We start from the raw sequence: 25,347 nt of genomic DNA, 5'->3' as shown, positions 1-25,347 counted from the left end.
AGGATCTGAGACTCCGGGAAGCAAGAATAATGCCCAGCCCACGTCCAGAGGCCCCAGCTCGCCAGCTCCCCTCCCTTCTCCTGACCGCAGCCTCCACCTGTGGTACCAGCATGAGGGACTCCAAGATGGGAACCACCCAGCAGAGGCCTTCCTGAATTCCTGCCCCGTAAGACATATGACATAATAGAATGATTGTTGCTGAATTTTGAGATGGTGTGTTACGCAGCAATGGTAACTGAAACATGGGACGTATGAGCAAGGAAATCCGAGATGCTTCTGAAAACCACAGCAAGATGGGGCTAGATTGTCCTTGACCAGATATTGATTTACTAACTAAAATTAAAGCGCTAAAAGTTCTGTACTGGTACCAAGGTTTTTGTGTGTGTGTTTTCAGACTTTGTTCACAGGCTTAAATTATTTTACAGATTTGGGCAGGGTTCCTGTGTGTATTTGTAGAGATATTAGTTCATTAAAATACTTGAGTAACCATCTTGTATTAAGCTCTGTGCTATGTTATCGCTGAATAGTAATGTTCTCAGTATAGGATGTAACATTTCCACATTTTTGTACCTATATTCTGGTTTATTCAGCTTAAAGATATAAAGAAACCAAAAAGGTAGTCAATGTAGTTTGAAGGACAGGAACTGCCATCAGGCTCGGCCCAGGGGAATGATTGTAATGTGATATTTTCAGTTTGAAGTCAAAAAGTCCAAGCACCAATATGACTCTGAGATTTTTTTTAAGATTTTATTTTTAAGCAATCTGTACACCCAATGTGGGGCTCAAACCCACAACCCCATGATCAAGAGTTGCATGCTCCACTGACTTAGCCAGCCAGGCACACCTCAGAAGCCTTATCTTTTTTTTTTTTTTTAATTTTTTTTTTTTAACGTTTATTTATTTTTGAGACAGAGAGAGACAGAGCATGAAAAGGGGAGGGTCAGAGAGAGGGAGACACAGAATCTGAAACAGGCTCCGGGCTCTGAGCTGTCAGCACAGGGGCCCGATGCGGGGCTCGAACTCACAGACCGCGAGATCGTGACCTGAGCCGAAGTCGGCGCTCAACTGACTGAGCCACCCAGGCGCCCCTCAGAAGCCTTATCTTGAAATGATATATGTGGCCCTGTTAAAAGAAGGCCTCGAAAAGTTGGCTTAAGACTCAGAGTTGTTCCTCTCCACAGAAATCTTTAGTAAGTGGTGAAAGATTCATACGATTTGAAGAGAAACCAGAGTATATTCTGATTGAGACTTTGAAATGTGATTAGAGCCTGAAACCTCTTGGTTCCCACAGCATAGCATTCACACTTTTGTCCAGACCTTGGGCACATTCTCTCCTTTTGTTTTATTTTTTTTCTAATTTAAATCCAAGTTAGTGGGTTTATAGTGGATCCATATAGTGTAACAACGATTTCAGGAACAGAATTTAGTGATTCATCGTTTTCATATAACACCCAGTGTTCATCCCAACAAGTGTCCTCCTTAATGCCCCTTGCCTATTTAGCCCATCCCCCCACCCGACACCTCTCCAGTAACCCTCAATTTGTTCTCGGTATTTAAGAGTCTTTTATGGCTTGTCTCCCTCTCTGTTTTGATATTATTTTTGCTTCCCTTCCCTTATATTCATCTGTTTTGTATCATAAGTTCCACATATGAGTGAAATCATATGGTATTTGTCTTTCTCTGATTGACTGATGTTACTTAACATAATACTCTCTAGTCCATCCACATTGCTACAAATGGCAGATTTCGCTCTTTTCCATCACTGAGTAATATTCCATTGTGTGTGTGTGTGTGTGTGTGTGTATATATATATATATATATATATATATATATATATATACCACATCTTCTTTATCCATTCATCAGTCGATGTACCCTTGGCTCTTTCCATACTTTGGCTATTGTTGATAGTGCTGCTATAAACATGGCGGTGCATGTGTCCCTTTGAAACAGCACACCTGTATCCCGTGGATAAATGCCTAGTAGTGCAATTGCTGGGTTGTAGGGTACTTCTATTTTTAACTCGTTGAGGAACCTCCATACTGTTTTCCAGAGTGGCTGCACCAGCTTGCTTTCCCACCAGCAGTGCAAAAGAGATCCTCTTTCGCCGCATCCTCGCCAACATCTCTTTTGCCTGAGTTGTTCATGTTAGCCATTCTGACAGGTGTGAGGTGGTATCTCATTGTGGTTTTGATTTATATTTCCCTGATGATGAGTGACGTGGAACATTTTTTCATGTGTCGGTTGGCCATCTGGATGTCTTCTTTGGAGAAGTGCCTATTCATGTCTTTTGCCCATTTCTTCCCTGGATTATTTGTTTTTTGGGTGTTGAGTTTGATAAGTTCTTTACAGATTTTGGATACTAATCCTTTATCTGATATGTCATTTGCAAATACCTCCTATTCTGTCGGTTGCCTTTTAGTTTTGCTGATTGTTTCCTTCGCCTGTGCTGAAGCTTTTGATCTTGATGACATCCCAATAGTTCATTTTTGCTTTTGTTTCCCTTGCCTCTGGAGATATGTCTCATAAGAAGTTGCTGTGGCCGAGGTCAAAGAGGTTGTTACCTGTTTTCTCCTCCAGGATTTTGATGGCTTCCTGTCTTACATTTAGGTCTTTCATCCATTTTGAGCTTATTTTTGTGTATGGTGGAAGAAAGTGGTCCAGGTTCATTCTTCTGCATGTCGCTGTCTAGTTTTCCCAACACCATTTGCTGAAGAGACTGTCTTTTTTCCTCTGGATATTCTTTCCTGCTTTGTCAAAGATCAGTTTGCTATATGTTTGTGCGTCCATCTCGGGGTTCTCCATTCTGTTCCATTGGTCTATGTGTCTGTTTTTGTGCCAGTACCATACTGTCTTGACGATTATAGCTTTGTAATACAGCTTGGAGTCCAGAAATGTGATGCATCCAGCTTTGGTTTTCTTTTTCAGGATTGCTTTGGCTATTCGGGGTCTTTTCTTGTTCCATACAAATTTTAGCATTGTTTGTTCTAGCTCTATGAAGAATGCTTGTGTGGCTTTGATAGGAATTGTATTGAATATGTAGATTGCTTTGGGTAGTATCAACATTTTCACAATATTTGTTCTTCCAATCCATGAGCATGGAATATTTTTCCTTTTTTTTTTGCGAGTTCTTCCATTTCTTTCATAAACTTTCTATAGTTTTCAGTGTATAGATTTTTCACCTTTGTGGTTAGGTTTAGTCCTAGGTATTTTTGGTTTTTGGTGCAACTGTAAATGGGATCAATTCCTTGATTTCTCTTTCTGCTGTTTCATTATTGGTGTATAGAAATGCAACCAATTTCTGTACATTGATTTTTATGTCCTGTGACATTGCTGAATTCATGTTATCGGTTGGAGCAGTTTCGGGGGGGGGGAGTCCTTTGGGTTTTCCACATAGAGTATCATGTCATCTGCAAAGAGTGAAAGTTTGACTTCCTCCTTGCCAACTTGGATGCCTTTTATGTGTCTGATTGCTGAGGCTAGGACCTCCAACACTATGTTGAATAATAATGGTGACAGAGGACATCCTTGTCATGTTCCTGACCTTAGGGGGAAAGCTCTCGGTTTTTCCCCATTAAGGATGATATTAGTGGTGGGTCTTTCATACATGGCCTTTATGCTCTTGAGGTATGATCCTTCTATGCCTACTTTCTTGAAGGTCTTTATCAAGAAACGATGCCATATTTTGTCAAATGCTTTTTCAACATCTATTGAGAGGATCATTGGTTCTTATCATTTCTTTTATTAATGTGATGTATCACATTGATTGATTTGTGGATATTGAACCAGCCCTGCATCCCAGGAATAAATCCCACTTGATCATGTGAATAATTCTTATAAAGATCCAGCGGGCTAGTATCTTGTTGAGAATTTTTGCGTCCACGTTCATCACGGAAATTGGTCTGTAGTCTCCTTTGCAGTGGCATCTCTGTCTGGTTTTGGAATCCATGTAATGCTGGCCTCATAGAATGAGTTTGGAAGTTTTCCTTTCATATCTATTTTTGGGAACAGCTTCAAAAGAATAGGTGTTAACTCTTCTTTAAATGTCTGGTAGATTCCCCCGGAAAGCCATCCAGTCCTGGACTCTTGTTGTTTGGGAGATTTTTGATCACTGTTTTAAGGAATGCTCAGAGAGCTGGTAAAACTTCATTTCTGGGTGCGTGTCAGGTTTCTGAATGAGATTAGCATTTGATTGAGCTGCTGGAGTTGACCTAATCTTATCCATGTGGGCAGACTCCTCACCCCTGGGGGTCCAGAGAGAACACACAGGTAAAGGAAGGGCAAATTCTCTCTCTTCTTGAGCTGGGAACTCCATCTAGTCCTGCCTCAGACACTGGGGCTGCTGCTTCTCGGGCCTTCAGATTTAGGGACTGAAACCAATAGCCACCTCCTTTTCCTGGATGTCTGGTCTTCAGACTTGAATTATTCCACCAGCTTTCCTGGCTCTTCAGACTGCAGACAACAGACTGTGGGACTCCAAGTGTCCCTAACCATGGGAGCCAGTTCCTGCAATACATTATTTTCTTCCTTCCTTCCTTCCTTCCTTCCTTCCTTCCTTCCTTCCTTCCTTTTTTTCATGTTTATTTTTTGAGAGGAGAAGGTAGGGGCAGAGAGAGGGGGAAACAGAAGATCTGAAGCAGGCTCTGTGCTGACAGCAGAGAGCCCAATGCGGGGCTCAAACTCATGAGCTGCAAGATCATGACCTCCGCCAAAGTTGGATGCTTAACCAACTGAGCCACCCAGGCGCCTCAATAAATTCTTTTCTTATTGAAACTTGAACAACACAGGTTTGAGTTGTGTGGGCCCACTTATGTGTGGGAGGCCGGGCCCCAGTGCCAGGCTGAGACCGGGTCGAGCAACAGCTCCCTTTTGACTCAGCCAACCCGGTGGTTCCCCCTCCCATTCTTATGTGGGAATTTTTTTCAGTAAATATAGTAAAGTTCTGGAAATGTGTTTTCTTTTCCTTAGGTTGTCCAACTTCAGCTCAAGTCATAATCTCACAGTTCCTGAGCCCCACATCAGGCTCACCACTGTCAATGCAGATCCTCTATCCCCCTCTCTCTTGCTTGCTCCCCCCAGCTTGTTCTCTCTCAAAAACAAATAAAACATTAAAATTTTTTTTTCTTTTCTCCAACTTACTTTATTGTTAAGAATACAGTAGGTAATATACACAGCATACAAAATATGCATTCATCAACAGTTTATGTTATCAGTATGGCTTTTAGTCACCAGTAGGCCATTAATAAAGTTTTTGGGGAAGTGTGAGAAATAAGCCCACTGCCCCAGTCAAAGGAGGGACGAGGAGACTCTGAGCACAGTGAAGCAAGGCTTTAATCAACATTCTGGGAAGAGCGGGAGTCTGACGGACAGGCACACTCCGGGCAGTTAAAGCAGGCAATTTACCTCCTAGCGTGCAAGTCCCTCCCCTGATTCCTCATTGGCTGAGTACTACAGATGGTACAGCCTTACCCGGAAGTCGCCTATGCCCATGTAAGGCCAAAAAGTAGTCTAATTGGAACGAATATATATCCCCTGAGGTGCCACAGAGACTTCAGTTCTTTGGGTGCATGCTCCCTGCAAAGCCCACAAAAAATAGGCCCGCAAGATGGAGAGGGGAAGAAGAACCAGGAAGTGAAGTGTGAAAGGGTTTCATCCTCCATTGTGGGCGGAGGGTGGGGGGCGGTTTGTACGTATTTCCAATAGGTTGTAAACCTATTGCTAACTAGACAGCACAGCTTTTATTTGGTATTTCTGAAAATGAATCATTTCACTTACTTCTCACAGAGAATCAACAGTGTTTGCGCTGGAGTCAGCACCTCTAACCCCCACATTGTTCAAGGGTCAGCCATATGCCCTCTATGTCTCCTATTGGTTCTATTTCTCTGGAGAAGCCTGACTAATGTACCCTCTTGTTAGAAATGCTTTCACATTTTAGGCACGGTGCCAAGGACAGAGTCTGCAATTCATATAAGGATCCTGAATGGGCACCTCAAACTTGCCATGACCCATACCCTTGACCTCCTCTCCCAAACTAGCTGTTTTTTCCCCCCGTTCACCAAATGGCACCACCCACAGGTAGAGCCAGAAACCCGGCAGTCAGCCTTCATCTTCTTCTCCCTCCGCCCTACCTTCTTCCATTTCCAGTTTGTCACCGAGTCTCGTTATTTCTGCTCCAACATACACCTTATGTCCATCCATCTCCGTTGCCACCACTTTAGTCCAACGCTTCAGCCTCAGCTCAACAGCATGACTGGTTTCCCTGCTGCATCCTCGCCCACTCCAAACCCAGTTCCCATCAATGTATACATGCCCCTCTCTGCTTTAAAATCTTCGGTAGCTTCCCGCTACACTTAGAATCCTTGCCAGGGTTCCCAAAGCCTGCACGATCTGATGCCTCCTGCATGACTTTTTAATCACACGTCCTCTTTCTCATCTTAGAGACTGAACACGTGCTGTTCCCTCTGTCTAGAATTCTGCCCCTTATGCTGCAAGTGGTTGACTCTGGCTTAAATGTGTCTTCACAGAGAAACCCTCCAGACCACCTGGTCTGAGTGGCAGTCTCCCTGTTATTCTCTCTCCCAGCACGCTTTTAAGTTCCTCCAAAGAGCTCATCATGTTTTGTAATTATAGCTTTAGTTGTCTATTTGTTTATTGTCTGTCTCCTTCCTCCCCTGACGCACACACTAAACTGTAAGCCCCAAAGGGCAGGTAGCATCTTCTTCATCACCATCGTGATGACGTTTCTTGAAGCCTACTTTGTCCCAGGCACTTGATATCTTATTTCCTTATTTCACCCTCAGAACAATCAGATCAACTACATACTATGGGGTTTTTTTAGTTAGAAAGCAGGAACAATTTATTTTCTTTTTTTTTTTTTTTCCAAATTTTTATTTAAAGTCTAGATAGTTAACCTATAGTGTAATACTGTTTTCAGGAGTAGAATTTAGTGGTTCATCACCTACATATAACACCCAGTGCTCAACACAACAAGTGCCCTCCTTAATGCCCGTCACCCATTTAGTCCATCTCCCCACCCAACTGTCCTCCAGCAACCCTCAGTTTGTTCTCTATCATAAAGAGTCTCATATGGTTAGCTTCCCTCTCTCTCTTTTTTCTCCCCTTCCCATATAATCCGTTTTGTTTCTGAAGTTCCACATATGAGCGAAATCATAGGGTATTTGTCTTTCTCTGTCTGACTTATTCCGCTTAGCATAATACCCTCTAGCCTCATCCACATCATTGCAAATGGCAAGATTTCATTCCCTTTGATGGCTGAGTAATATTCCATGGTGTGTATATACACATATGTGTGTGTGTGTGTGTGTGTGTGTATATATATATGTGTGTGTGTGTATATATATATGTGTGTATATATATATACACATATATATATATACACACACACACATATATATATATACACACACATATATATATACACACATATATATATACACACATATATATACACACACACATATATATATACACACACATATATATATATATACACACATATATATACACATACATACACACACACACACACACACACACATATATACCACTTCTTTATGCATTTATCAGTCGATGGACACGTGGGCTCTTTCCACAGTTCGGTATTGTTGATAAACTGCGCACTAATCTTACCTCCATTTTACAGAGGAGGACACTGAAGCATGGCGATGTTAGTTACTTATCCAGAATCACGTGTCTAGCAATAGCCAGTGCCTAACCCAGGGCTCCGCACGTAATAGATCCTCAACCTATTCGCCCGATATATACTTCTGTTGAATCATTCAGTGCGGTTTCCCATGGGAACCCACGGGAGAAATTTCTCTCAAGCATGGATATTAGAAAAAGCAGTACCTCTAGTTCATTTTTATCCTACTAGTACCGTGGGTGGTCTTCCAATGCCTTCGCTGAGAGAATGCTTAGAATCAATTTGTTACCTTCATCTCAGCGAGTCATTTTTGTGGCCCTCTGTGCCCAGTGTTTCTCTCTTGACCTTATTTCCCTTCCTTTCCAAGTCCCTGTTTATTTGACCCTTGCCATATCATTTGCATTTTTGTAAGCTTCTTCCAATCCTTCCTAGCAAGACATAAATATATGAATAAAAAGAAATAGGCACTACGATGAGATACCACTTGGCGCCCACCGGGATGCCTATAATAAAAAAAAATGGAAAATACAAATGCTGGCAAGGATGTGGGGAAACTGGGGCTCTCATACATTGCTGGTGAGAATGTAAAATGGCACACTGGAAAGCAGTTTGGTAGTTTCTCAACAAGTTAAAGACACAGTTACCATATGACCCATTCCACCCCTACTTAAATACACAAAGGAATCAAAAATCAGTGTTCAAACAAAAATGTGTACATGAATGCTCCTAGCAATACTATTTACAAGAGCCAGAAGTAAAAACAACCCGAATGTCCATCAGCTGATGACTAGATAAACAAAATGTAGGGGCGCCTGGGTGGCGCAGTCGGTTAAGCGTCCGACTTCAGCCAGGTCACGATCTCGCGGTCCGTGAGTTCGAGCCCCGCATCAGGCTCTGGGCTGATGGCTCAGAGCCTGGAGACTGTTTCACATTCTGTGTCTCCCTCTCTCTCTGCCCCTCCCCCGTTCATGCTCTGTCTCTCTCTGTCCCAAAAATAAATAAACGTTGAAAAAAAATTAAAAAAAAAAAATAAACAAAATGTAGTGTATCGGGGCACCAGGGTGGCTCAGTCAGGGAAGCATTCGACTTCAGCTCAGGTCATGATTTCACAGTTTGCGAATTCGAGACCCGCGTCGGGCTCTCTGCTGTCAGCACAGAGCCTGTTTTAGATTCTCTGTCTCCCTCTCTCTCTCTGCTGCTCCCCATCTCGTGCTGGCTCTGTCTCAAAAATAAAAATAAAACACTCAAAAAAAGGGGCGCCTGGGTGGCTCAGTCGGTTAAGCGTCCGACTTCGGCTCAGGTTATTATCTCGCGGTCCATGAGTTCGAGCCCCACGTCGGGCTCCGTGCTGAAAGCTCAGAGCCTGGAGCCTGTTTCAGATTCTGTGTCTCCCTCTCTCTCTGACCCTCCCCCATTCATGCTCTCTCTGTCTCAAAAATAAATAAACGTTAAAAACACTCAAAAAAAAAAATCTGGCATATCATACAGTGATGAAATGAAAGCCACAAACAGGAATGAAGTTTTGATAGGTGCTATAACATATAAACCTTGAGAACATTATGCTAAGTGAGGAAGCCAGATACAAAAGGCCACATATTGTCTGACTCCATTTATTTATTTTTTTAAATGTTTATTCATTTATTTTTGAGAGCAGGGAGCACAAGTGGGGGAGGGGGGGAGGAAGGGGGAGACACAGAACCCGAAGCAGGCTCCAGGCTCTGAGCTGTCAGCACAGAGCCTGACGTGGGGCTCAAACCCACAAACCGTGAGCGAGATCATGACCTGAACCGAAGTCAGACACTTAACTGACTGAGCCACCCAGGCACCTCTGTCTGACTCCATTTAAATGAAATGTCCAGAATAGACAAACCCGTAGAGACAGAAACTAGACTAGTGATCGCCGAGGTAGGGGTGGGGTGCGGGGGGGGTGTGATTGCTTAATGTGTACTGGGTTTCCTTTTGGGGGCGAGAGAACCGTTCTGGAATTTGATAGTGTCACCACTATCTGGTTGCTTAAAATTGTGGCTATACTAAATGCCACCAAATTGTATACTCTCAAGTGATTAGGAAGGTAAATTTTACGTCACATGCATTTAACACACACACAGAGCATTGATTTCCTGGGTCCTTGGAGCTCCTCTCTTGTAAGGTGGTGCGGCTCTGAGGTCATCTTGGGTGGTTTGCTGCTAGGACACTCCTCCTCCCAGCCCGTCATCCTCCAGTCACTAACCTCCCAAAGTCTTCCTCTCTGCCCTTGCAGGTCTGACCTCCCCTTCTGACCAAGCATAAGCCTCCAGGAAGTCTTTCTGATTATTCTAGCCCCACTGATTTCTGCTTTCTCTTGTTTCTTAAAGTGACCATCAAGCTCTTGACTCTATGCAGCCTTATCTTCTTCACTAAATGTTTTTCACCTCTTCGTTACTCCTGTCATTTTTGGCTAATACAGGTGAGACCACGGGTCCTAGTTTTCATGGTCCTTCCGAGGGCCTCAGAACCCCTGCGCACAGTGAAATGATATGTTAATGACATAATTCCTGCCCTAAAGAAGCTTCTAACATTAGTTGAGGAAACAAAACATATATGCACTAATTGTGAAATATCAGTGCAAATAAATGCTTTAGGGGCTCAGAGCTATTGGGGACGTTAGCCAGGGAACCCACTCACTGAATCGGTTCATTCACTGAGGACTTACTATGTGCCAGGCATTGGGTTGAAACATGGAAGATGATTTTTGATATCTGATAGAGTGATATTTGAACAGGTTTTAAAGCGTGGGTAAGACTTACGTAGCTAGAAAAAAATAAGAATCCTGTTCTTAGCAAAAAGAAGAATGTGCAGAAATACAAGATTGGAAAAGTATGAAGTGTGAAAATAGACCAGCTTGACTTATGGAGAGGATTTGTGGAACATCAAAAAAGATACGCATATACTGGCATGAAAAGATGGTCTAGATATGCTAAGTGGAAAAAAGCAAATTGTAGTGAAGTGTTCTTAGCATAATTTCATTTTTCACAAACATACACTAATGTATGTGACTTAAAAAAGACAGAAGGGGCACCTGTCTGGGTGGCTCAGTCGGTTAAGCGTCCAACTCTCGATTTCAGCTCAGGTCATGATCTCATGGTTTGTGAGTTCGAGCCCTGCATGGGGCTCTGCGCTGAAGTTGGGAGTTTGCTTGGGATCCTCGCTCTCTTCCTCTCTCTCTGTTCCTCCCCTGCTTCTCTCTCTCTCTCTCTCTCTCTCAAAGTAAATAAACTTTAAGAAAAAGACAGAAGTACACACAAAGCTAAGAGCAATTGCTAGGGGCTAAAATGGCCTTACGAGGTCCCATAATTTAAAAATTTTCCCCACCTAAGTATGTATTATTTCTGTGATGGGGGCAGGGAAAGTAAATGGAAATAAATTAATAGATATTTTAAATAAATAAGCTACAGAGTTTGGACCTAATTTGTTAGGCAAGAGTGAGCCTACTGTTTTTTTTTTATTTTTTTTTTCAACGTTTTTTATTTATTTTTGGGACAGAGAGAGACAGAGCGTGAACGGGGGAGGGGCAGAGAGAGAGGGAGACACAGAATCGGAAACAGGCTCCAGGCTCCGAGCCATCAGCCCAGAGCCTGACGCGGGGCTCGAACTCACGGACCGCGAGATTGTGACCTGGCTGAAGTCGGACGCTTAACCGACTGCGCCACCCAGGCGCCCCTGAGCCTACTGTTTACACTTGTAAAAATTGAATTTTGGGAAGCCTTAGGGCTCACGTTTTGTAAGTATCTCAATAGTCCTTGATAGTCCTTTGCAAATCTCCTCTGCTGAAATAGCACCCTCTTCTAGCAGGTGGGGTCTGCATGCTTCCCCCAGTGATCTACTGGGCCTCCTGCAGTCCCTGGGCACCCCTCCACCCCTACCTTACCCTTCACCCCCTATCCCCACGTGGGGAATAACCTGCCTGAATGTTACTTTTACGTGGTGGATCAACAACCATTCATAGCAAGGGAATGACAAGAAACTTTAGAACTATATATATATATATATATCCTCAAGATTTCCTATGTTTCTTTCTTTTTCTTTTCTTTTTTTCTTCTTTTCTTTTCTTTTCTTTTTTCTGTTCTTTTCAATAGAGAGTGTGTGTGTTCAAGCGTGGAGGAGGGCGGGGGGGACATGGTGGGTACAGGGGCAGAGGGAGAGAGAGAGCGAATTCCAAGCAGGCTCCATGCTCAACCGACTGAACTATCGAGGTGCCCCTCTTGTTTTACAACAGGAAGAATTGAGAGGCCTTTAGAAGAAATCCATTTCCTTTCTTCATTCTTTAGATAGCTTTGCAGTAGACCCATAACAGATCAGGGAGGAAGGATGGAAGGGGGAGAGAGAGTGATGGACAAAGGAGGTTTCTCCTCAAATGGGCCTCCCATCCCTGGTAGATCTTCCCTCCCAAGATCAAGCTGGGAGGTGGATAAACTGTGGCTCACTTTAATTCAAATCTGTAAAACCAGATCAGCTAATTGAGTTGAGTTACCCAAGTCGAGAGACATTAAGAATGGGATAGTAGGTTCCAAATCAGGATTCTCAGCCCCTGAAGTGCTGGCCTTTTGGCAGACAGAGTAATTTTCCTGTGCCCACTGGGCTGGAAGGTGCTCATGATGGGAGCCTCCTTTAGCCAGGCCTGAGCTTCCCTTCCTGGGCCCTTGCCCTGCCTCCCGCCCATGAAGACAGGGGGCCCCACCCACTCTCTCCTTTAGAGAATCAGCATCGTGAAACTCAGAAGTGGAGAAGCCAAATCAAATTGGCAAGGGCACCAAAAACCTGTGCATCAGGCTCTCACTTTGCTCCTTTCTTCTAGGGTGGATGGGCAGAGTGAGGCGATGACCAGAGATGAGGGTATATAACCCACTACCTACAAGGATGAGTTCTAGACCAGAAGTTTACAAATTACAATTTTCCTTGTTATACCTCTGTGTTGGGCAGAATAATGCCCCCACGCCAATCCCCCCAAACCCACCCTTGTGTACTACACCTCCCCACCCTAGACCACAAAGATGTCCACAACCCATTCCCTAAAATCTATGGATGTTAATTACCTTTCATGGACAAAGGGACTTTTTGAAGATGTGATTAAATTAAGGATCTTGAGATGGGAAATTACCCTGGGTTATCCGGGTGGGCCCAATGTAACCAAACCACAGGGGGCTTTACATGAGGGATTCAGGGGGGTCAGAGTTAGAAAGGGAGATGAGAATATGGTAGAAGAGATGAGAGAGACACAGAGAGAGGAAAAGAGAGAGAGAGGAGGGAGGGATATTGACTTGAAGATGCCACACTGCTGGCCACAAAATAAGGAATCCAGTGGCTTCTGGAAGCTAGAAAGGCAAGGAATGGATTGTCTCCTAGAGCCTCCAGAAGAAACACAGCTCTTCTGATTCCTTGATTTTAGGACTTCTGTCTTCCAGAACTGTAAGATAACAAATTTGTATTGTTCTACAGCAGTAAATTTGCAGTAATTTGTTAAGGCAGCAGTAGGAAACTAATACATCCCCTTATTACAGTTGGCTGAGAGTCAACCACTGACAGGTCCACGTCTGATTGAAAGTTAGGTGATTCCGTGACATTTGACCCTTTCATCAAACCCAACCAAGAGTTGTTGTTGTTGTTTAATGTTTATTTACATTTGAGAGACAGAGAGACAGAGCGCGAGTGGGGGAATGGCAGAGAGCGATGGAGACAGAATCTGAAGCAAGCTCCAGGCTCCGAACTTGTCAGCACAGAGCCCGACGCCAGGCTCAAACTCATGAGCTGTGGTGCGATCATGACCTGAGCCAAAGGAAGTTGGACGCTTAACTGACTGAGCCACCCAAGCACCCCATAACCCAACTAAGAGTTTTTTATTGCATTGATTATAAAGACTTCTGGTAAAATAAAATAGCCACTGAAGTATAGCTCTCAGATTCTCAAACTGCCAACCACAGATCCAGAACCACTCGATGTTCACCTAGGGGCTCAACTACCATTTGACCTTCTAGGGTGTAACAAGGAGGATCTTTAAGTTAAATTAGAAATAATTGTATTTTGGGGGTGCCTGGGTGGCTCAATTGTTTGAGCTTCTGACTTTGGCTCAGGTCACGATCTCAGGGTTCGTGGCTCATGGTTCCAGGTCTCTGCTGTCAGTGTGGAGCCCCATTTGGATCCTCTATCCCCCTCTATTTCTGCACTTGCCCCACTCACACACTCTCTTTCTCAAAAATAAATAAAAAAACATTTAAAAAGCTGTATTTTTAAAAATTATTACCAAAGTAGGGGCGCCTGGGTGGCTCAGTCGGTTAAGCGTCCGACTTCAGCTCAGGTCACGATCTCGCGGTCCGTGGGTTCAAGCCCCATGTCGGGCTCTGTGCTGACAGCTCAGAGCCTGGAGCCTGCTTCCGATTCTGTGTCTCCCTCTCTCTCTGCCCCTCCCCCGTTCATGCTCTGTCTCTCTCTGTCTCAAAAATAAATAAACGTTAAAAAAAAATTATTACCAAAGTAACAGAAACAAAGACATCAGAAAATGCAGATAAAAAACAACAAAAAATACACATCAACAAAAATCACTCATTTTCACCAAGAAAAAACCACTGCTAACACCATGGTTCTTTTTCCAGACCTTCTTAAATACCTATATAACAATTTTTTTAAGTTTATTTATTTTGAGAGAGAGAGAGAGAGAGAGAGAGAGAGCAGGGGAGGGGCAGAGAGAGAGGGAGAAAGAGAATCCCAAGCAGGCTCCACATTGTCTGCTCTGAGCCCTACTCAGCGCTTGAACTCATGAACCATGAGATCATGATCTGAGCAGAAACCAAGAGTTGGTCGTTTAACTGACTGAGCTACCCAGGCACCCCTGTATACACAATTTTTGATGTTAATCATTCTAAAAGTATGTACACCACTTTAAAATGTTGATATACAATGAATATCTTTCCATGCCAACAATATTTATCTGCAATACTAGTACTCAAAGTGTAATCTGGGGACCCTAGGAGTCCCAAGACCGTTTCAGGGGGTTCATGAGCTCAGAATTTTTATTTTAATTCTAATATATTATTTGCCTTTTTCATTCTCCTCTCACAAGCTTAGAGTAGTCTCCTAGAGGCTACATAATACATGATATTGCAGCAGTTTGAATGCAGAAGCAAATATGAAAATCCAGCTGCCTTCTATTAACTTTGACATGTAAAATAATGTCACTTTTCTATTTTTTTGTTTCGGAATATATGCTTATTTTTCATAAAATATGTCTTTCGTGTTACCTTACAGTAGAGTCTATTATTTTTAAATGAAATAAATGAATAAATAGTTCTTAAATTTCTCAGTTTTAATTTCAAAAGTTTTGATAGATGTAGCACATGTAAAACCTCTTCAGAGCCCTCAGTACCTTTCAAGAGTGTAAAGGGGTCCCGAGACCCGGAATTGTGAGAACTTCTGACCTACAATATTACGTTTTAATAGGTGAGTTAGTCCATTGCACTGGAGTGCCATAATTCATTTTACCAATAAGTAATGCCAAAGGATAGGACTTTAAAGTTGTATACTCTCAATTATTTCTTTAAGATAATTTTCAGGGATGGGGCACCTGGGTGGCTCAGTCAGTTGAGCATCCGACTTGGGCTCAGGTCATGATCTCCCGGCTTGTAAGTTTGAGCCCCCCATCAGGTTTGCCTTTGTCAGCACAGAGTCTGCTTCAGATCATCTGTCCCCCTCTCTCTGCCCCTCTCCCACTCATGCCCTCTCTTTCAAAAATGAATAAAAACATTTAAAAATTTTAAAAATATAACTTTCAGGGATGATTTTTTAAATGCACGTTTATTTACTTACTGTACAAAAATGGACTAACATCATTAAGGTAATCCACCCCCTTGGCCAATCAACTCTTTCCATCCATTCTTCCTGTTTTCTTCCAAGCAACAAAGGGGAATGTAAGGCATTTAAGACTCCTACTAGCTTAAAACTCTATCACTATTATGTCACCATTTGCAAAGGGAAAGTACCTTGTGGATCATCTAGCCCAATGGGCTCCAACTTAATCACTCTGGAATCTTTTTAAAAAGCAAATTCCCAGGGTTGTTGTAAAGATCTGAGCGCAATTCTCAAATGCTTTTATGTACATGCCAACTGTTGATGGAAGGAATTCTTTTTTCTAAAATACAGCCTGAAATGAGTGCTGCGTCATCCATGCTCCGGGAGCCTTCTCGTACTTGGGGTGGTTCGCTGCAGCCATTTGTCTAGCTGTCTGTCCATCCTCTCCGAAGGCCAGAGGCCTCCTTCTCGGCCAGCACCCACGTCGCCTCCTCTTTTCTAGTTCCAGTGCTAAGCACAGTGCCAGGCACTGGCTGGCTAAGGACGCAGCAAATTTTAGTGAACTGCTGAACGAAGGCTCTGCCCTAGCAGATCCTTATTCAGTAGCTCTGAGCCAGAGCCCAGAAACCTGCCTTTTTAATAAATCCGGCCTCCAACATGAGATAACAAGAGTTCAAGTGTCAGCTCTGCAAGGTAGCGGGCTGGGCTACTCCACCACTAGGTGCCTCTGTCTTGCATCCCCATAACGGGACCATCACCGCTGCCTCAAGTGGTTGCCGTAGAGAGTCACCGAGCTCGGGTACGTCAAATGGGCGGCTGCGCGACATGCACTTGCTAAGTCCAGGGACTGGGCCTCACAGAGGGTCTGCCCCAGGTAGGCGGACAAAGAAGCCTGAGATGGGGGCGGGGAAGAGGGCGGAGGGAAAGCGCGCGTGGGCGCCCGGGTGGGTGTCCCTGGGGGCCGGAGTGTGGCCGCTGTTGGGCGTGACCCGAGGGCGGGACGGGGCCTTCGTGCGTGAGCGGGGCGGGGCCGCGGCTGGGGGCGGGACCGCGGCCGTGGGCCTGGCGGGGGGGCGGGGCCTGGGGGCGGGGCCTTCGCGCGGGCCGGGCCGGGGCCGGACTGGAGACTGGGCGCCGGGCCTGGCGGGGGCGGGGCCGGGGCGTGCGCTGACAGGAGCGCCCCGGGAGTGAGAGACGCCTCCTGTCGGGAGCTGGCGGCGGCGGGGAGCCGAGGGCGGGCGGAGGGACCGGGGGAGCTGGGGGGAGGGCGGTGGCGGGCCTGTCTCTTTAAGGTGCCCGAGGCTCGCGGGCGCAGCGCTGAGGGACGGCGCGGAGGCGCGGCCTGCCTCCCTCGCACAGCCCGGCGGCGCGCCCAGGGCTCGGGTGACTTGCGGGGAAACGAGGGCCAGGCGGCCTGGCGGCGCCACGGCGCACGGTGAGCGGGAGCAGGCGGGGCAGCGTCTGCGGCCGGGGAGGGTCCGGGCCCCGAGCTCCGGCCTCTGGAGGCCGAGGCCGCGGCGGGCTCTCGGGGCCGGGAGGAGCGGAGCAGCTCCCGCGCGGCCTGGGCCCCGCCTACGCGCTGGACGAAGTGGGGGCGCCGCCCGGTGGGTGCTGGGCGCGGGCGCGCAGGCCGGCGGCACCCCTGCGGCCCCCTCCCCTGCCTCGCTTTCAGCGGCGCGTCGGTGAGCGGGGGTGAAGAGCCGCCGTGGCCTCTGCCTCGCCAACCGGCAGCTGGGGCTCCGTCCAGAGGCACAAAGGCTGCTGTCAGTGCCATCCCCCTTGGGGACCACGCACAGGTCGCCAGAGCCTGAGAAACTGGTCCCCACGTACGAAAACAGTTTCGATGCGGCACCGTTCCTGACTCCTCAGGAAAAAAGGAGAGGCCCTTGAAACAATTGTTACCTGCTTTGTACTTGCCCTTGTTGACTTGAATACTTTTTCCAGTAAGCTTTGGGGAGTAGGATGGAGACAACCATAAGAGATGCGGGGGAAAGTCCCAGTTTTAGTGAGTGTAGGGTGAAAACTAGTTCTGGAAAAAAAATCGCTTTTCAAAATACCTTCTTTGGCCTCCACGAATATGTACTGGTGGCACCAGAAATCATCCGACTTGGTATGTGCTGTTAAATATATTAGAAAGTTGGGTTACTAACGGTCTTTCGGAATACTTTGTGGGCCTCGCCAGGGCTTTCTCTTTCAAAATTGAGTCATACCTGGTGCAAAGCCCTTTATTCTTTTCACCTTCTTAGAGCTTTTGTTTTACTGTATTTTGTAATGCTTGGAGTAAAAGTTTACAGTAATCATAAAGGCTCCATAAACTCACCTTTTATCTATCTGACATCAATAATCATTTACTTTAATTGATTCTGGGGGGGGGGTGTTTGAGCTCGAGGAAGTTCTATCTTTTTAAAAAGCTTACTGGGGCGCCTGGGTGGCGCAGTCGGTTAAGCGTCCGACTTCAGCCAGGTCACGATCTCGCGGTCCGTGAGTTCGAGCCCCGCGTCGGGCTCTGGGCTGATGGCTCGGAGCCTGGAGCCTGTTTCCGATTCTGTGTCTCCCTCTCTCTCTGCCCCTCGCCCGTTCATGCTCTGTCTCTCTCTGTCCCAAAAATAAATAAAACGTTGAAAAAAGAAAAAAAAAAATTTAAAAAAAAAAAAAAAAAAAAAAAAAAAAAAGCTTACTAACCATGTTAGTTTAATCACTGTTTAACCACTATCAGGATTTGTGCTGGTCTTGTTTTCCTTTTCCTTTTTAAAATGCACTGTCTTCTTAATAACGTTGCAGAATCTATGGTACCTATGGTATAGGCTTAAAAGAACATCTTCACATTTTAAGAAATTACTCGGAGTTCTTAATGCAGTTGATAATTTACTACCCCCTTGGTTATTTGCTAAGTTATTTAAGAAATGATTGTCAACTCAACTTCTTTCTCTGAGCCGCTTCAAGCTCATAGCTTCTGGCTAATTATGTGAAGACATAAAATGAGATAGTCATAAATAATCATTAGAATAATTTGCAGTTTTAAAATTTGTTAAACGTTTTATATTATGGTACTATATTAATAGTCTTTATATAGGTTCAAAGTTGAATAATGGTCCTAAAGCTAAAGTGGTGCAGTATTAAAACTAGTTATTTGCCTCAGTAATCCGGTGGTATTACACACACACACACACACACACACACACACACACACACACACACACACATATGTATTTGCAGTTTGCTGACAAGACATTACTACATAAAGTAGTTGGTTTTGACTGTTTAATCACTCATTGAAAATGTCCTTTAAATGATCACTCAAAAGTTGTTTAATACAAATAATGAGTCTTGGTTTATTTGTTTTGCTTTCCATTTCTGTATTTGTTCTTAACCTAGTCCTTGCCTTTGAATTAAAGTTTTGTTTTGTTTTGTTTCTTTTTGTTTGTTGGTTTAGCTTCCTGGGAGTTGATTGTCTTTGAAGAACCATGAAGTCACATTCTGTTGTTATGCTTACTCTGGCCATTCTGGTGTTCCTGACTTGGGTCCCTGAGTCACTGAGTTGTAACAAAGCACTCTGTGCTAGCGATGTGAGCAAATGCCTCATTCAGGTAGGACTAAGCATACTTTTTATTAATATTAAAACGTGGGGGCACCTGGGTGGCTCAGTGGGGTTGAGCATCCGAGTCTTGATTTGGGCTCAGGTCAAGATCTCACAGTTGTGGGATTTAGCCCTGTGTCCGGCTCAGTGCTGAGTGTTGAACCTACTTGGGATTCTCTCTCTCCCTCTCTCTCTGCCCCTCCCCTGCTTGTGCTTTCTCTCTCAAACTAAATAAATAAACATTAAAAAAATAAAATGTAGTGTAGATATACAGTGCATAGATATAGATATAGAGTATATGTATGTTACAGAGTAAGGCCTGAGTATGAGGTCAAGGCCTGAGGTACTGAACCGTGACACAGAGTCTAGGTTTTAGTTTTCTTGCATATGAGCCATGTCAGATTCAAGAAGTTTCGTCTTGAAAATAATACCCGGCTTCATAAATATGCCATTACAAAGTGATGAGTATGCCATTCAGATAAAGAAAAGGGTTCCCTTGTGTTACCTAGTTTGTATACCAAAGAAGTTCAATGACTATATTTAGAAAAAAAATTTAGCTAGTCAAATAATAGATACCTTGTTCCTTCATATAATAGTTGTCTATTCTGGGCAACAAGTTATTCCAAATGTAGCAACTTAATGCAGCAAACATTTATTATTTCATGCGGCATCCGAGGCTTCAGTCTAGGAGCGCTTAGCTGGCTGGTTCTGGCTCAGCGACTCTCGTAAGGTTGTAGGCAAATGGTCAGCTGAGATTGGAGAATCTGTTTCTAAGGTACTCGACAGTGACCTCTCTTTCAGTCCTCAGGATAAGCCTAGTGGTATAGCTACCACTTTCATTTTTCTAAAGAAAAACACGAGGTTAAATAATTTGGTTAGGTTCGTCTAGCAAGTAAGTGGCTGTGGAACAGTCTTTGACTCCAAATCCTGTGGCCTTCCAACTAAACGTACTAGTTACTACCCCATAAAGTTGGGTTAATTAGTGGTGAACTTCACGTCTTATATAGCTGTTCCCTCTTTTTCCCCATCCCATTAGGCCATCAGCAGTCTTCTGCCTTTTGTGTGTCTGTATTTATTAGCCTCCCTTTTAGTTATTGGCTGTTGGCTAAGAAATCCAGTAACCACACATGTTAGAATTCTGTGTAATGTATGAGTCAGCTACGTCCTGGCTGTGATCCCAACATGGAGCACTTGGGTGTGTGTTCTAGAAGTAGTAAGGGTTTTGGGGCACCTGGGTGGCTCAGTCGGTTAAGTGTCTGACTTCAGCTCAGGTCATGATCTCGCGGTCCGTGATTTCGAGCCCCGCATCAGGCTCTGTGCTGACAGCTCAGAGCCTGGAGCCTGCTTTGGATTCTGTGTACCCCCTTCTCTCTGCTCCTCCCCCACTCATACTCTGTCTCACTCTGTCTCTCAAAAATAAATAAATGTTAAAAAAATAGAAGTGATAAGGGTTTTTATAGATTTGAGGCATTTTGTATTTATTTTGGACATTTTGGTCCTTTTCTTTAATAGTTGAACTTCTAGGAAGCCTGGCCTTTATCTGAGTGTGGTTTGCCACTGTCTCATACTCTCTTTACCCTTGCTTTGCATTTTTTTTTTTTTAACGTTTATTTATTTTTGAGACAGAGAGAGACAGAGCATGAACGGGGGAGGGTCAGAGAGAGGGAGACACAGAATCTGAAACAGGCTCCAGGCTCCGAGCTGTCAGCACAGAGCCCGATGCGGGGCTCGAACTCACGGACCGCGAGATCATGACCTGAGCCAAAGTCGGCCGCTTAACCGACTGAGCCACCCAGGCGCCCCACCCTTGCTTTGCATTTCAAACCAAAACATGTAAATATTCGTTGGTTGGTTTTTAATTCTTTGGCTGTGGACTTTTTCAAGTGTAAGTAGAAGAGAGGAGTATAAAGCCCAGCAGTGACAGCAGTCATTAACTCAGGGCTACTTTGTTTCATCTGTGTTCCTCTATACTGCCCACCCCAGCTACATCTTAACTTCAGGCAAATTCCTGATACCATTTTATCATAATTCTAATCTCTACATTTTAGAGATAAGAACTCTTTAAAACATGTAGCTATTAACAATTTAGGGGGTGCCTGGCTGGCTGAGTTGCAAGAGCATGTGACTTTTTTTTCTTTTTCTTTTTGAGAGAGATAGAGGACCTTAAGCAGACTCCATACTCAGCACGGAGTCCAATGCAGGGCTCGATCCCATGATTCTGGGATCATGATCTGAGCCGAAATCAAGAGTCAGACACTCAACCAACTGAGCCACTTGGGTGCCCTGGAAGAGCATGTGACTCTTGATCTCAGGGTTGTGATTCAAGGCCCACATTGGGTGTAGAGATTACTTTGAAAAAAATAAAGTTAAAGATTAACAATTATTTTGAGTATCATCTAATTTCATACATGGAAGTTTTGATATGGTATGTCTGCTTAGGCTCATGCTAGCAGAAAATTTTGTAGTCTGTACGTGAAGTCTAGCTTTTGCTCTGGTCTGATGGGGAAGCTGTGATACTTCCCAGGTTGTTTCAATGTAGCTTCATAATTCATTATTAGAAATAGAGTCTCATGGGGTGTCTGGGTGGCTCAGTCGGTTAAGCATCCAGCCCTTTGTTTCAGCTCAGGTCATGATCTCACAGTTCATGGAATCGAGCCCCATTTGGGCTTTGTGCTGACAGTGTGGAGACTGCTTAGGAATCTCTCTCTCACTCTATCTATGCCCCTCTGTCTCTCTCTCTCTCAAAATAAATAAGGAAAGAAAGAGACAGAGAGAAAGGAAGGAAGGAAGGAAGGAAGGAAGGAAGGAAGGAAGGAAGGAGGGAAGGAGGGAAGGAAGGAAGTCTCACAGTGATTTTTATATTCATGTTTAGGTGGAAATTCACTTACATCCCTAGTTATTTTTGACTCTCCAAATCTGTAATTTCCATTAGTTCAAATAATTTACTTCTAAAAAACTTAAAAAAAAAACATTTATTTATTTTTGAGAGACAGAGAGAGACAGAATGTGAGTGGGGAAGGGGCAGAGAGAGAGGGAGACACAGAATCTGAAGCAGTTTCCAGGCTCCGAGCTGTCAGCACAGAGCCTGACACAGGGCTCAAACTCATGAACTGTGAGCTCGTGACCTGAGCCGAAGGCAGACGCTTAACTGACTGAGCCACCCAGACGCCCCTAGTTCAAATAATTTAAAATTGGATTTTATTAAAATGAATTGCTTGGTAAAGGAATATTTTGAAAAGATAGCTTTTGGGTGCTTGGGTGGCTCAGGTGTTAAGCATCTGCTTTTGGCTCAGGTCATGATCTCACAGTTCATGAGTTTGACTCCCACACTGGGTGAGCTCGAGCCCTGCTTCCGGTGAACACGAGCCCCACTTCAGGTGAAACACAAGCCCTGGGTGAGCCCCACGTCTCTCTCTCTCTCTCTCTCTCTCTCTCTCTCTCTCTTTCTCTCTTTTTCTCTCTTTGCCCCTTATGAGATTCTTTCTCTTTGCCACTTGTGGTTTTCTCTCTCTCTCTCTCTCTCTCTCTCTCTCTGTCTCTGTCTCTCACTCGCTTGTACCCTCTGTCTCAATCAGTCAATTAAAAAAAAATAGCTTTTGGTTGATATTGATAAACACCATCAAAGGTTTTTGGTTTGTTTCTTTTGCTTTTAAGATTCAAAATATGTACTATAGGGGCACCTGGGTGGCTCAATCGGTTGAGCGTCTGACTTCAGCTCGGGTCATGATCTCACGATTCGTGGGTCCGAACCCCGCGTCGGGCTCTGTGCTGACAGCTCAGAGCCTGGAGCCTGCTTCGGATTCTGTGTCTCCCTCTTTCTGCCCCTCCCCCGCTCATGCCCTCTCTGTCTCTCTCAAAAATAAATATTTTAAAAAAATTAAAAATATGTAATATAAAAAACTTAAAAAAGTAAAGAGTACTATATGAGTGTAAAAACTGGAAAATTGAGTGAGCTTCACCTGTTAAATGGTGAGTCTGGTAAATTCACTGGAAAGAAACTAGGACTTGTTTTCTTTATCATGGATTCCGTGATGCTAACGTTTCTCAGGATCTTGTTCCTTCAGAGCCAGGAATCGTCAAATCTTTCTCTGGAGTAGTGGAGACAATGCTTCTGGTGCATAGTGGCAAAATATTTGAAATTAAAGATATTGTGGGCTTGGGGCACCAGGGTGGCTCAGTCGGTTAAGTGTCCAACTCTTGATTTCAGCTTAGGTCGTGATCTCATCGTTCGTGACTTCGAACACCGCATCGGGCTCCACGTGCCTGGTTGGGATTCTCTGTCTCCCCCTCCCGCTGCCCCTTATGTGCATGCGCTCTTTCTCTCTCTCTCAGAAATAAATACACATTTTTTTAAATAAATAAAAACAAAACTATTGCAGGCTCAAGACTCGGGGATTTTCTTGTTCATTTATTCATCAGCACTTACTGGACATTGAAGTAAAATGTGATTAGTCCCAATATTTGACTGATTTTCAGGACTCCAAAACTCCGGCAGATTATTTCACATCTTCAGCTTTATTTTCCTTGTGTTCCACTTACTATCTGGGTATGTAACAAACCACCCCAAAAATCAGCGCCTGAAAACAACATTGATTTTGGCCACGAATTTGCAATTTGCAGGGCTTGGTGGGATAGCTCATGTCTGCACCACACAGCACTAGGGCAGCTTGAAGGGCTGGGGGCTGGAGTTATTGGAAGCAGCATTATTCCCTAGAACTTTCTCCAATGATAGAAACAGTCTACACCTGCCCTGTCCAGTGAAGTAGAAGCTAGCCGCTATGTGTGGCTATTGAGCACTTGAAATATAACTCGTGTGATTGAAGAATAGATTTTGAAATTTTGTTTAATTTTAAGTAATTTATATTTAAGTAGCTATATGTGACTGGCGGTCGCTGTGCTGCATCTCACAAATCTGAAGGCTCACTGATAAGTCTAACACTGGGGCTAGAAAGATTCTTCAGCATGCTCATTCTCCCTCTGTCCCTCTCTCTCTCTTTCTCTCTTCCTCACTCTCAATCACTTTCTCAGTTCTGTCTCTATATGACCTCTCTAGTGTGGTTTAAGACTAGCCAGTCACCTCCATGTTGGCTCTGGGCTCCCAAGATATGTGTGTCATGAAAGAGAGCCGGAGGAATCTTCTTGCCTTTCATGGCCTCACCCGAGAGGTTACCTACTATTCCCACAATGGTCATAAGTCCACCTAGGTTTAAGTGGAGGGAACATAGGCCCTGCCTCTGATAGAGGAGCATAAGAAGAGCATGTGGGGGCGCCTGGGTGGCGCAGTCGGTTAAGCTTCCGACTTCAGCCAGGTCACGATCTCACGGTCCGTGAGTTCGAGCCCCGCGTCGGGCTCTGGGCTGATGGCTCAGAGCCTGGAGCCTGTTTCCCATTCTGTGTCTCCCTCTCTCTCTGCCCCTCCCCCGTTCATGCTCTGTCTCTCTCTGTCCCAAAAATAAATAAACGTTGAAAAAAAAAATTAAAAAAAAAAAAAGAAGAGCATGTGGATGGCATAAAGTGCATGGACATCTTTGGGAAATACAATATGCTACGTATTAAGTGTAAAATAAATTGGCTGGCTGGGAGATCTCAAAGTTTCCTTCTAGTTCTTTTTTTTTTTTTTTTAAGTTTATTTACTTATTTTTGTTTTGAAAGAGAACGAACAATCAGGGGGAGGGTAGAGAGAAGGAGAGACAGAATCCCAAGCAGGCTCCATGCCGTCAACACAGAACCCAACGCAGGACTCTTAACTCTTGAACTATGGGATCATGACCTGAGCCAAAATCAAGAGTCAGATGCAACCAGGTGTCCCAGTGTTTTTTATTTTTATTTTATTTTATTTTATTTTATTTTATTTTATTTTATTTTATTTTATTTTATATTTTTGAGAGAGACAGAAACAGAGTGTGAGTGGGGGAGGGGCAGAGAGAAAGGGAGAACGTGAAGCAGGCTCCAGGCTCTGAGCTGTCAGCAAAGAGTCGGACAAGGGGCTTAACTCTTGAACTGGGAGATCATGACCTGAGCTGAAGTCAGACTGAGCCACCCAAGCACCCCCCTGCTTTTTTTTTAAAATCAGAGTAAGAAGGCCTTTTCCCCTCTTTCTTTAATGGAAGTTTAATTGACATACAATGTAGCATTAGTTTCAAGTGTACAACATATTGATTTGACAATTTTTTTTTAATTTTTTTTTTCAACGTTTATTTATTTTTGGGACAGAGAGAGACAGAGCATGAACGGGGGAGGGGCAGAGAGAGAGGGAGACACAGAATCGGAAACAGGCTCCAGGCTCTGA

The 25,347-nt window shown here is 44.3% G+C and overlaps 1 protein-coding gene and 1 non-coding gene across 3 annotated transcripts in view; one reads left to right on the top strand and one right to left on the bottom strand.

The window, feature by feature from the left end:
* Positions 1-1,119: 1,119 nt before the first annotated feature.
* Positions 1,120-1,235, bottom strand: LOC112868465 (U5 spliceosomal RNA). The gene has a single exon (XR_003224289.1). It is a non-coding gene; the product is annotated as a U5 spliceosomal RNA (small nuclear RNA).
* A 15,543-nt stretch (positions 1,236-16,778) lies between these two features.
* Positions 16,779-25,347, top strand: part of TWSG1 (twisted gastrulation BMP signaling modulator 1) — a 72,953-nt gene continuing 64,384 nt past the window's right edge. The window contains exons 1-2 of one of the 2 annotated variants that reach the window (XM_086682457.1): positions 16,779-16,916; positions 18,915-19,068. In XM_086682457.1, the coding sequence (XP_086538583.1) occupies positions 18,946-19,068 (123 nt within the window). In that variant the 5' untranslated portion in view covers positions 16,779-16,916; positions 18,915-18,945. Of the gene's footprint in view, positions 16,917-16,950; positions 17,592-18,914; positions 19,069-25,347 lie in introns of those variants that run through there. The other variant, XM_086682458.1, reaches the window with a different exon arrangement.

The sequence above is a fragment of the Puma concolor genome, chromosome D3, assembly GCF_028749965.1.
Source record: "Puma concolor isolate L17-30 chromosome D3, mPumCon1.1.hap2, whole genome shotgun sequence".
NCBI classification, from domain to species: domain Eukaryota; kingdom Metazoa; phylum Chordata; class Mammalia; order Carnivora; family Felidae; genus Puma; species Puma concolor.
Note: the sequence above shows the minus strand (reverse complement) of the source record. Positions and strands in the feature narration are given on the sequence as shown.